Source organism: Poeciliopsis prolifica, unplaced genomic scaffold, assembly GCF_027474105.1.
Source record: "Poeciliopsis prolifica strain line A6 unplaced genomic scaffold, Auburn_PproV2 SCAFFOLD038, whole genome shotgun sequence".
NCBI classification, from domain to species: domain Eukaryota; kingdom Metazoa; phylum Chordata; class Actinopteri; order Cyprinodontiformes; family Poeciliidae; genus Poeciliopsis; species Poeciliopsis prolifica.
Window position 1 is genome coordinate 4,961,173 of NW_026562413.1, and position 13,208 is coordinate 4,974,380.

Sequence of the window (13,208 nt, forward strand, 5' to 3'; positions counted from 1 at the left end):
TGATGGGAAGTTACCGAGGTTTGTTGTTTGAAAGATTATGTGGTTGGGAAACCTTAATGATCCCAGACCTAAAGGAAGGATAAAGTTTATGCTTGTGGCCAAAGGGAGAGGATGACTTCACAAAGTTCACCTGAGAGGATTTCGCAACTCCTAAACTCATTTCAGCTCTCACCGACAGGCATTTAGCTTAAGATTACATTCCCTTTAAAGGATATGAGATTAATATGTCAATAAATTTCTTGAGGTTCACAAAACAAGAGTTTCCTGTAGAAATTTATTACATGACCTCATCCTGCACCTTATTTTTACCGTCATCCCTCGAGACGGAACCTCGACTCTCAGTTAGGCAATACCGTAGTTGCTTTGGCTGCTTCCCAGCAACCAAGACAATTCAGCTACCCTGTTGATACCTAATCTGACTTTTCACTCACACACTTACGCAGACATGGAAGCAGGTATGCACAAGAACACATACACTCAACACTTACGCAAGCCCCAGCCAGCCGTGCCTCGGGTAGTCATAACACGCGAAGGGTGGAGACATGCCAAACTCTTATAGGTCAAACAAATGATCCGAGAGTAAAAGTAAAGCAGGCAGGAAAAGAGTGGATGTGTTTGAGGGAAAACTGTGCTGTGTTTTTTAATGAGTTGACCTCACGCTCTGTAGGTTATTGGAAAAAAAAAAAACAAGAAAAAAGAACACAACAGAGCAAATGTGCTCCCTGGTGTATTCCAGGAAAAAAAGACATTGACCCACTATTGACATTTGTGTGTTTGAGGAGTTAAACGTTGCATTACGCAAAGGTCAGAGAAGAGAAACCAATTGGAGGAAGAGATGGAGACTGAGCGGTCAAAGGTTTTCCCAGTTCTTTTCCTTTTGGAGAGACCGACAAAGAAAAGGTGTTGTTTGCCTCTGCGACAACAAGGAGTTCAAACAAAAGAGATTTCTTCTAGGAAAACCTTTAAAGGCACATACTTGAGCTGCGAAGGTGGAGAGGGAATGAAAAACAAGTCACGTGAATATGAAAAACTGTGATCTTTATTCAATTATTCAACATATACCTCAAATATACATATTTACACACTTTGTACACTGAATATAACTCTCACATGTAACCGCTGGGGGCCGACGAAGCCTTCAGGTTGTGTCACAACTACATGATTCACAGTGCAATATGGAGATCGTGCACCCGTGTCAGTTAACTTTACACGTCATATGAGTGACTCATTCTACGTATATAAAGCAACAAAATCATAAATTTCTTAAATGACCTCCTTGTGAGGAACAATACAGGTTGTCACTAGTCTCTTACAGACTACAGCAAACAAGAAGATATTTTATAGAATAAGCTACTGTATGACTTGCAAATTAAAGGTTAATCACTCCTCAGTCGTACCAGATTCAGTACCATTGTACCATTCTGATACTTCACTCTATTGTATCAGAATGAAGTAGGCCTGGAAGCCTCTATTCTTTTGTTACAAACCAAATAATTTGAATGTCTCTTTTAGGCTTTGTACATCATGTCCCTGACGACAATAAAACAAAGTTAAAAAAAAAAAGTAGTAGTGAAGTGAACTGGTCTGAAGAAATTTCTTGAGTCAAGGTCAGAGTCAAGTTTCTATTGACAAGTTTAAGCGCTGACTCATCAATAGACTTTGTATGATGCCAGACTGCGACCAACTCAGTCTCCTTCGGTTTACGAAGCACAGCGAATGCAGGCGCAGCGAGTCGGCTTTGTGTGATCACTGACGTGATGTTCTAAAGACACCACAAAGAACAGGTCTGACCACTTCACAGGGAAATTTATATTTTTCGATGCAACGTGGCACTTTCTGTTCCTGACTACCGTGACAACTTAGTGTTGGTTGATAAGACTTATTCCTAAAAACCGAAGCGTTGGCATTGGCCAATTTTGGTATCCAGGTGTACCAAGATTTCAAAAAGTTAAGATTTTAAGACAGTGAAAATCACCTATGTTTAAGTTCCTATATTTAAGTTCCTATGGATTTGAAATCCACTTGAGAGAAAGTACCAGAGTGGGTAGAGTTTTCTCCAGCTATAATAGCATATAGCAGGGCAGTAAAGCCCTCGCCTACTTCTGCTCACTTTTTGGCTCAGCTAACCAAAAGAAGGCTGCTTCACGTTCTTACAAAAAGAGAAAATTTGCTGCTTGGAAATATTTTTAGCCTTGAAACAACAGCAAGCCATGTTGTTTGACCTAACAGAGAGGCAGCTGCTGCTCTGACAAAGTAGTGCTGTTTTAAAAGTACAATGGGCCAGCTAAGAGCTGCACAGCCAATGGCCAGCTAATGTGAATTAGCCAGCAGCAAAATGGGTAATTTCATAGACAATAAGCACTTTCAATTCAACTAAATTCATCCTATATTTCCAAACAGCAATAACTGTGCTTTTCGTTTTTAGATCATGTCAATCATCTGATTAGTTGATTGAAGTTTTATCTAAATACACAAAAATTCAAACCAGTGTTTTAGCACGAGAATTTTATACTGGCCTATGTCCAGCTGTGGCTGCAACAGCTGCGTTGTCAGATCAGACATTTCCCTACTCGGTGCAACTCTTGCATATATATCACTGGCCACAAATGAGATTGAACCTCCACTGGGTTGGCCATTTACAAGAACTTCTTCCAGAACTGGTGTCACTATTATTTGCTGACTGCGCGTGACAAGTCTTACACCAGCAACATCCTGCCTTTCTCAACCTTCTGCATATGGTGTGAGATTTGTAAATGATCTCCACTCGCTCAGACATTGCCAGATTGGCAGTGAGACACCTCCGTAGTGTCACGCTGAGGGTGACACACGAGTCCCTTGCTAACCATCTTTCCTACTTTGTGTCACTGTCTGCTCGAGGACGTCGGGCTTGAGCTCAAACCGTCCTCGAGTCAACTATTGAGTCAGCCGCAGCCTGGCCAGAGAGTGAGAGGAACAACAGCCCTGGCCATCGCAGTTAAGATTCAGCTAATGCTTTGTGAAGGCGTATGAATGCAGGCAACGAGAGAGAGGGGGGGTTTAAAATTCATGTGATACACTCAAAGAAGCCTGCAGAGAATATTCTTTTAAAAACGATCTGACAAATTCTGAATCATTGTGATTTTTTTTAGCACCAACTATTGTTTTAAAATGCACAACTGCACAATGAATGACCATTGTAAGCAATGCCCTTAGCAAAGTAACACATACAAGACATCAGAATACAGTACAGTGAGTTTCTGTAGAAAGCTTGAGGTTGTATGTACACATACCAGTACACAAACAGGTTTCTAAAAAGTGCCAATGTACAAAAACGACGACCACGAGATCTGTTTTGGTCTCGTAGTCAGGCTCTCTTCACCGTGTCTGTCAACAGAACAGATCGTCGTTCTCCTCCACTTCAAAGGATGGCACTGTCTGTTCTGCCGAGTTCACCTCCTGCTCACCCGACGCTACATCCTGGTGCGACAGCGGCAGGTGGAACCACGGGTGAGCAAGCAGCTCGGCTGCCGTTAGTCTCTCTGAAGGCTCTTTCCTCAGCAGGCTCTGGAGCAAACACTTGGCCTTCGGCGACAAGCCTTCTGGCAAGCAGCATTGGCCCCTGCGGATTTTGGAAAACAGAGTGGCCGGGTCCGGGTCATGGAAGGGATAGCGACCCACCAGCATGGTGTACAGCATGACCCCCAGGCTCCACATGTCAGCCATCCTGCCGGAGTACGGTGTTGAGCCGCTGAGGATCTCGGGGCTGACGTAGGCAGGGCACCCATGGGTGTCTGACATAGAGTCTCTGTTGGGATCCTCAAGGATGCGGCAGTCCTCGAGGCTCTCTAGTCTCACGTGTGTCCTGTAAGAACAAATTTGAGAAATCGTTAGAATTTAGATGCCCAGAGCCGGTTCTGTTTAAACCTACAACAAGAGCAGGGAGCTTTAGTCATCATGACATATTCTGTTTAGCCTTAATCTGCACAGCAACAAATGGACAGACAGTCCAGGAACCGGCAGCACACATATTTGCATACCATCCTCCAGTGGCCTCACTCTGACCCAAGACAAGCTGAGTGACTCTTGTTTAAGAACCAGAGCTGCCTAAGCAAATTTCCAGTAACTTCCTGGCACTAGCCTGGCCACATAAACACTCACATAAATATAAAACTGCAGCACTCTCTTTCCTTACTCACACTCTGCTAGCTATATTTAGGCATGTAAATGATGGAACATGCATTTAGTCCTGGAGCAGAGCAACTGGAGGCCTGAGATTTTCTACTCTGTTTCAGCCCCAGAAAAGACTTCAAGACTTTTAAATCTCAGTGCATGGATTATCTTATAAATTAAAAGTAATCTCATATTTTTAAAAAATGTGTCTACATTGTCTGCAGGAAACTAATCAATAACTAATACAGATACTCCACATACAGCGGCAACGGTTACACTAACAATGGCACGTCTAAAGCAGTTCTGGGCCAAAACTCCTACTTTTGTTTGAGTTTTAGAAAATGCTTAGACCCACGTAAGCACAGATTGTTTGAAGAGAAGCGTGTGTATCAATAAAATAAACTAACAGCTTTTAATGTGAGCATCTTTCCATTTTCAGGGGAAAGAAAATGTCATCATCCCAGGAATGACGAGGAAATGTTTACAAGGCATGAATCAATTTTTGTCAAGCAAAAATGACAAAGAAGCACACAATATTTTGCATTTAGAACAAAATCTGGACAACCCCTTCAGCGGTAATAAAAGAGCAGCTGAGGAGAAAAATGGATCACCACAGAAAGCATGACAGCCAGAAGGCCCAAAGAGGAGAGCAAATGATATTTAAGCAGCCAGATAGTGGAGGAGATAAGTCGGTGGAGGAGAAAGAGGGATGGAGGCAGAAAGAGAATCAGAACAGAGAGAGTTAAAGGAGTGGAGAGAGTGAGTCATCCCCACTGTTGAGAGAACATATCTTCTCTACTCTCTCCGGCTACGTCTCGAGCCCAGGCTATCTGCACCTGGGTCCCACACTGGCGGCGCCAGCCGTGCCATAATTACCCTCAAATGGCTGTTGCCACATCAGTGACGCACGGAGAGGAGGGTTGGCCCGCCAGTCGAGCTCTGCATGCTTCTCAGCACTATTCACCTTCCCTAAACTGACTCCTCCATCTGCACTCTGTTTTTCCATATCTGCGTGTGCGTGTGTGTGTGTGTGTGTGTGTGTGTGTGTGTGTGTGTGTGCGTGTGCGTGTGCGTGTGCGCGTGTCTGTCAATGAGGACAGCATTCATCAGATTGTTGTGAATTTTTTCGTGACTCTGGCTGGAAAGCAGCTTTGTCGGCCAGGGCATTGCATCACAGATTGTGTATCAGGGCTCCAGAGCTGTTGAATTGTAAATTTTACAGAAATGTTCAAAGGAAAGAGTGAGATCATACAGATTCACATCACACTTATGTTGACTTATGTCTGTGGATGCTTAGAAGTAAGTTTTTTTTTTTAAGTGTATGTCACAGAAGTGTGGATGAAACCTTCCCAAAGTTCTTAAAGTGTCTGTTTGAGGTGTTTGGTAAGAAAATCGTTGGTGCAAGAACACATCACAGCTTTATTTGTAATTTAGTTGGAACCTCAGCATGTATGAACAAACACCTAAGGTTGAGGAAAAAGAGCTGTGCAGCCCTCCCTCCTCTTCTCCTCTGCACATATACACTGTGACTCATCACTCTGCAGCGGTATAGCTATTAGAGGGGCACAAGCAGCTTCAACTCCTTTCAGTGGTTCCCCGCTCTTATTCATCCACTGTGACCCAGCTAACCCTGAGGTTATGGCTGAAGACGCTTACTGATGATAATTCTTCATGGAAATGTGTGCTTGGGAACGTCGGTGGAAGAGAGAAATAAGCTGACGCTTCTAAGAAACAGAGTTAAAAGGTGCAACAAATAATTTTGTTTGAAAATGTTTTGAGTGATTTCCTGAACGGAACGTAGCACCCACAAGTAAAAGCATATGTGTGTCTGTGTGGGTTGAGTGTGTGTGTGTGTGTGGGAGCCGGTTCAAAGCATCAGAGCTGCTCCTCCGTGCATGTGAATGAAACCCAATTGGAGCCATTGGTTCTCCTGCAGCGCAGCTATGATGTAATTTATTAATAAATAATGAGCAATAAATGTTTTCGAATGTAACGGCCTGCAGAAGGGTTCGATCATCTCATTCAGCAGCCTCGTCTCGCGGCTCTGCCAAAACTGCCGCCCACCGCATTCACACATACAGGCACATACACATGCAAAACAAACAGAACGCGAGCACACAAAGGGACACGTCGCAGGCGAGGATGGGAGACAGACAGAGAAGGCGAAAATCTGGGAAGCTGAGCAGTCTGCCTCCACAAGTACAGAACCTCCTACTCTATCTGTTCCCACATCCAGATTCGAACACACGGCCTGTGTGTATCAGCTGCTGCCATGCCGGCTGTGGGCTTTCACTGGCATGTGCCACTACACTGCAGCCATTCAGGTTTAATACCATTCAAACAAAATAACCTCCCTGTTATATCAAGATTACAATAAAAATGTGCTTGAGCAAATTTGCAGTGTTGAAAGGAGAAACGTTGCACAGCGTAAGTGCACCGTATTCATTTTTACTTTCTTGAAGGAGGAAAGTGTGCCATGTAGAGCCATCTGTTGGTGAAGTTGCAGATTACAGCCAACTCAGCTATTGGTTTGCTTTGAAAATTTGGACCCATCATTTTAATGTAATCGTCAACCATAAAAAAAAGGTTTACCAGTTGTCAGTTTGAATTCATTTGGGTGAGAAATTAGACAAGAAAAGTGATGTTTCTTATTGGAAATCAGGGAAAAGTGTGTATAAACAGGCTCTTTTATTGAGTTAAACATCGTTTCTGAGTTAAGTGCCGTCTGAAACTTAAATCAAAGTGTTTCCCTAGAAAGGGGCTGATGAGCGTGGATTTACACTAAATAAAGATACAATGAGAGTATTAAGGACAACTATGTTCAATTGATCTCACCTTTTCTCGTCTGCAAAGACAAACTTGCGCAGCTTGAGGTCGCCCAGCACAATACCCGCCTGGTGGCAGTGTGCCACGGCCAGGACCACCTGCCGGAACAGTCTGCGGGCTCGCTCTTCGTCCAGCCGCCTGCAGCTCTTCACAAGCGTGTGCATGTCCCCAAAGTCCTTGTCCAGAAAGACGTAGGCCTTGCGCTCCCCCAGGATGATGTCCCTGATGCCAGCCACATTCCTGTGAGGCGGCAGAACGCCGTAGGCTCTGATCTTGTCCTGGTACACCCCCATATCGAACACCTGGCAGAGGGATCGGAGAGGAAGAGGAAGAGGGACAGAGAAGCAGGATGAAAAGTTAGAGAAAAGTGGACGGAGTGGGATTGTTATAATGTGAGGTATGCAAATATAGTGGTGAATTTACAAAAAAAAACAGGACATATGCTGAGTTTCACAAAATGGTGACTAAAAAGCAGTAGTGTCATCATGCTGTGGGCTAATGAAGGCACCGGACTCCTTTATGCATTAGCTGAAATTACAGCCAACTCATGCATAATGCTTGTTTATCTTCTTCTTTGGATTGAAGAGTCAAAAGGAAACAACTGAGTAGAAAAAAAATCCTTTATTTCTATTTCTATGTTATTTCATTTTTGTCCTTCCTGCTGCCTCTTTCAGAATAAGTCACTTCATTAAAAGATCGTGTATTAAAAACATCTGAGAGTTATAGCATGTTAAGATCAAAGACACAAAATTCTATGACAGCAACAAAATATATGTTTGAACACATCAAGTCAGCTGATTTCTGCATATGTTTGTTTAAAAACTTAAATGTCTGTTTTTTTTTTTTTTTTTGCAGATAGGTTTTAAGTGCAACCATAACATGAAACTGTAGATTCTGTCATGACTTTTTGATTTGCCACAGCATGAATTTTTCGTGGTCCCCATTTTCCTCCCCCCCCCCCCCTTGCCCTCTTGCAAAACTTTTCAGATGCGCCTCTGCGAATGAGTCACTCAGGCATGAAGCGATTAACTTTCATTAAACAACAAAGCCAAACGCATCCACTGTACTCTGTGCACAGTGGAAAAAGGGGGAGAAAAAAAACACAAAAGTGGAGCAGCTCAGGGATATTTCCTTATCTGGGCACATCCCTATCATCGCTTTCCATCTTTCCCATACATGTTTGCATTTCTCTGTGTTTGTCACAGCCTGGCGTATTGCAATGACGTGTATGCAAATAAGCCGAGTTGACGGACAGTATGGAGCTGTGGTGCGTCTCCCAAACACAAAGCAAGTCGGCGTGCGGCTGTTTATTTATTCTTATTTATTTCAGCTGATCAAGCGCTTCTAAAAAAACAAAATAAACCATTAAGCAACACCGCTGTTATTACGCAAAGTGTCAACAGATTTCGCGTGAGAATGACATTTGCTGAAAAAAAAAAGAAAAAAAGTGAGCTAAATACGGATAACATGTCAGACGGGCGATTGAGCAACATCATTCATTGAAAGAAAATTGCACAATGCCCTGGACTGCGCATACCTTGCACAGCAGCTCATCGCCGGTGTCGGTGTTCATCGCGCCGTGGAGGCTCTCCCGGTCCGCCAGGGGCAGCAGCAGGAACGCTCCTATCCTGGACGGTCCCTGGTGGGCGCCGGGGACCGGGTTGGCTACGGGGCTGACCGGGGAGCTGGGGGACGCGCCGAGGAGTCCCTGCGGGTCCCCGGAGTCGGCGCTCAGCCTCGCGCATTTCGCCGGCGGCTGGTCATCCGAGTCCAGGCGCTTGTGGGCGACTCTGCGGATGCAGGGAGCCACCGGGCTGCTGCACTGCAAGTTCATCCTGAAGGGCCGATTCACCATTTGGGGGGAAATGAGAGTCAGAAAGAGAGGAGGCAGTCCACTTGTTCAAGATGCGTCCTAGCAGAATATGCCAACTGTGCGCTCCATTTCTTCCCGTCGGAGACTTCTCAGACCAGTGAATCCCACGTCCTGCTCTGGGTGCTGCTTCAGAGGTACTTTCAGTGAGGAGGGAGAGAGAGAGAAAAAAATCCAATCCTGAAAAGCCCCGACAGAGAAAGAAGGGAAAAGAACGACAGACAAAGAGAGAGAGAGAGAGAGACAGAGAGAGAAAGAGACCGCCTCACTCACAGAGGTTGAGAGTGAGTGCGCTTCACTGATGTTGAGCTCTGAGCTCAAACACTCCGCCCGACCAGTCCACCCTCCCGGTGACACAAGCGTTGAGCAATCCAGTAACAGCGCAGACTCCAGCTCAGCCCGTCTGTGTGATGATTCTGCCCACTGTTACCTTCCAGCGTATGTATTAAAAAAAAAGAAAAAAAAAAAAAAAAAAGAAAGAAAAGAAAGGCTCTCCAAGCGGGCATGAGGCAAAGGGAGTTTTAACAGGGCGCTGCGAGTCTCCACATTCCTGCTCACTTCTGAGATTGCGCTGATACAACAAGAACATGAGCAGCAGCCAGGAATGAGGAGATCATGTGTTAGTCAACCTTATCATGCCTACATCATTAAGCAGGCTCTAGACAATAATTAACCATCTCTAACTTGTTGTCTGACTCAGGTGTTTCGTAATATTGTGCTCTCACATCGCCATGTTGTACTTGTCTTTTTTTTTTTTTCTTCTCGTGTAAGGTACACACAAAACCAGCTTCGGCTTTTATGTAGTCACTGGGGCGTGAATAATAATAATAATAATAATAATAATAATAATAATAATAATAATAATAATAATAATAATAATAATCCTTCTCAGTTCCCCTCACTGTCCTCTGCAGGGCCATCCTGTCAGTAACATTGCTGCTTGAGCGCCATGCTGGGTTGCAGCACACCAACACACCCCAAACCACCGCTGAGGGTTCTTGCAGAGAAAAATAGAAAGGCAAACCCAACACCACATTTTTGCAAGCGCAACAATTCAGCAGAAACACACGCAACTTCACATAAAACCAATAACATACCAGGAACTTTTCAAACGGGAATCAAACCACATGATAAAAAATACATAATAAAAAAAAAAAAAAAAAAAAAAAGAAAGAAACACACAATGAGAAGGAAACCCATGCTGGTTTACAAAGCACACAACAAAAGTGCAACCACAAAATTTTAAACACACCATGTCATTTCACATAGAAGGAAAGGATGTGATTTACTTTTTGCAATGACACAGAAAGTCCCTGGCAGCAGGTCAGTGGTCATTCCTGCTGTCGTAAAGCTCTCAGCAATGTCCCTGTTGAAATTTTTCACTGGCTTTGAAGGGACTGAGAAGAAAAGAAAGCCACAGGGCTTCAACAAAGGACCGTGACTTGCTGTCCTTCTTCATTTAAACCACAATTCACACTGTAAAAATGAGAACGTACCTGTGAACTCAAAGCGTTGGTGTCTGCCTTGCGTTTTGTTTTTCTGCCGCCGGTGTGCTTTGTTTAATTTTGGAACTTCCGAGCCCCTGCGGAGTCTCAGGTGTGGACTAAACACACGGTTGATTCGGGCTTAACTCTGCATCCTGTGATACAGTATTTTCCCATGCAGGGCCTGTTTGTTATGTGAACATGACTCACCTCCATAAAACTGCAGCAGTGCTGGGCTATAAGCATTCTCATATAAAGTATGCCACCTTGGCTCGGTAAACAACACCAACTGTAAGCAATCTGAAGTTAATATGACTACAAAATAGGGTGAAAAGTGAAAATACCACAGAGGAGAGAAGAGATGATATGCAATTGTGTTCAACTGATGCAACATTCTTGAGAAAATATAATAAGTGAGCTTTGGGCTGTTGCTTTAGAGTGTGAGAGCCGGATACTGCAGGGTGAAGAGCAGAATATAAAGTCAGATCAAAAACATTCCTGTAGAGAAGACTGTTGAAGACGGCAGCGTATGAAGTGATTAGCAACGTGGACAATGATGTGTTTTGTCGGGGTGTGAACACACGCGTGACTGCATGTGTGTGTTGTGCAAGAGTTCTCTTTTTTTTCCCCCTCCGCTGCTTGATGTTGAACAAGCACGGTTGCTGCGGCAGAGGCTTGCTGAGCGTTCTCCGAAATGCACCAGCTGGCCTCTCTGAGTGCGTCTGTGTGTGCGTGTGTGTGAGTGAGTGTGTGTCTGCACTTTCTTACAACTCCTCCTTCCAAACAGAAGCTTGCCACTTCAGAAATGTCTCTCTTCACATTTTGCAGCCCAGTTCTCGGAGGTCACACACTTAACCAGGTCACGGCAGCTGGGTTCTGCTTGACTCAGAAAGGTCACAGAAACCTGTTCCCTCAGGCTGGCCAAACATGGATGAGCCGCAGATTCCACAGGAATGATGGCTGTTATTTTTAGGTCTCGCATTCCTTCTTTGTGCAGTGGTCGTCCTACGATACCAAAAAAACCTGAAGGTGACTCATCAGGCTGATTGATGTATGTGTGTGTCGGTGAGCAAGTGTGTTTGTCATGCAGCAGAGCAGGCACAGGAACAGGTTCCCTGATATCTTTTTTCTTTCAAAGTCCTAAACAACAGCTTGAACAGTCGTTATTGTAGGAGCAACAGCAGCAGTTCTCAGGCCGAAAGGCTCATTGTTGTCTGACATCAACGAAAGGATGTGTGACTGTAGTTTGTTTAAGTGTGACACAGAGTTCAGGTGTTCACAGGAGGAATCGGCTTTTTTGTGTTGGCTGTGATTAAGAAAGGTTTTCCAAGACTCCATGCAATGACAGTTTGTAAGGGTGTAAACAAATACACAGATATTGAGACAGCACAACATTTAATGATGAAGTAAAGTCTGTTTCCTAACACTGGGTGCAGTAGCTCGTGGGATGTCTTTGGACCCCTTTTTACCTTTAAACGTCTTTACTCTTTCTGGCATAGATTCAACAAGATTGAAAAACTTTCGACAGAAATTTGTATCCATATTGACCTGAGAGCATCAGATAGTTTGTGCAGATTTGTGGGCTGCATATTGATGATATGAATTACCCCTTCCTCCACGTCCCAAAGGACCTTTGTTGGCTTAAGATCTGGTGGGGTCGTTGGAATACAATACAACAATGCTCTGGTTGGGTGTGGGGTTTACACAATACTCAAAAACCCAAAGTTTGCCAAGATAATTTATCCAACACCACAATACCCCCACTGTCACCTTCAACTGTTGGTCAATGCAGGATGAATCTGTGCTTTACTGTGGTTTGCACCAGATTTGGACCCCGACATCTGAATGTTGGAGCTGAAATTGCGATTCAGCAGACAGACGTTTTACCAATCTGTGCATCCTCAATGTCCTACACTTAAATCACCTGCATAGCAGCACTTTGGATGCTTGGTAGAGCAGAGGGACCATCGAGAGCCTACTGACCAGCTACATCTCCATCTGGTCTGGGAGCTGCAGGGCCTCTGACTGGAAGTCTCTACAGAGGGTGGTGAGGACAGGGGAGAAGATCACGGGGGCTCTGCTCCCCTGCATCAAGGACATCGCAGAGAGGCGCTGCCTGTCTCGCGCTCACCAGATCCTCTCCGACCCACCCACCCCAACCATGGACTGTTTCCCCCCTGGCGTCTGGAAGAAGGTTCCGCAGCATCTTGTGCAGAACAACCAGACTACTGAACAGTTTCTTCCCCCGGTCCATCAGACTGCTTAACGCCACATAACACCCCTCCACACACTCACAAACCAAATCACCCCCATGGACATGGTCAATACATGCACTTTAGTTTAGTTTTGTTCACAACACTGAACCTGTGTATTCTATGGCACTTGTATTGTATTTATTTATTTATTGTGTAGTATAAGGTTTTAGCTCTGCTACACTGGTAGCCAAGTAACGACATTTCGTTGTCAAGATTCACCTTGTGTTTTTTTTGTACAATGACAATAAAGGAAGTCTAAGTCTAAGTCTAAGTCTAAGTCTAAGTCTAAGTCTAGAAAGAGTGACAAATGAAGCACAACTGCTTTTGGAGTTCATAAAAGACAGCTAGTCCATCGCTGCAAACAACCCCAAAGTTGTTTCTGCATTATAGTGCTAAATGAGGAACTTTTTCAGAGACTTTAATTTGAACTGCACCTGGTCATTGTAACATACTTAGATTGATCAAACCCAAATTTATGATTAATTTAAATGGATTACTCAAATATAAACTGCAATAATCTACACTCTTTACAGATTCTATAAAACTCCTTGTCTCATTCGATCAACCCAGTATCGTGTATTTTGCCCCTGACAGATGCATTGAGGTCAACTTGTAAGATTCTCC

At 44.1% G+C, this 13,208-nt stretch overlaps 1 protein-coding gene across 1 annotated transcript; it reads right to left on the reverse strand.

The window, feature by feature from the left end:
• Window positions 1–1,017: 1,017 nt before the first annotated feature.
• trib1 (tribbles pseudokinase 1) lies at window positions 1,018–9,547 on the reverse strand. The gene is made up of 3 exons (XM_055053937.1): window positions 8,513–9,547; window positions 6,985–7,277; window positions 1,018–3,841 (listed from the first exon to the last, which is right to left on the reverse strand). Exons 1-3 carry the CDS (start codon window positions 8,828–8,830, stop codon window positions 3,367–3,369), a joined length of 1,086 nt encoding a protein of 361 aa, XP_054909912.1. The 5' UTR covers window positions 8,831–9,547; the 3' UTR covers window positions 1,018–3,366.
• Between the last annotated feature and the right edge of the window lie 3,661 nt (window positions 9,548–13,208).

Bases quoted from the DNA above. Each gene is read 5' to 3' on its own strand.
- trib1 (XM_055053937.1), bottom strand. From the start codon at position 8,830: ATGGTGAATCGGCCCTTCAGGATGAACTTGCAGTGCAGCAGCCCGGTG. The intron at 7,278-8,512 runs GTATGCGCAGTC...TCCCTCTGCCAG, and splicing joins GCGATGAGCTGCTGTGCAAG to GTGTTCGATATGGGGGTGTA. The intron at 3,842-6,984 runs GTGAGATCAATT...TTGTTCTTACAG, and splicing joins GTCTTTGCAGACGAGAAAAG to GACACACGTGAGACTAGAGA.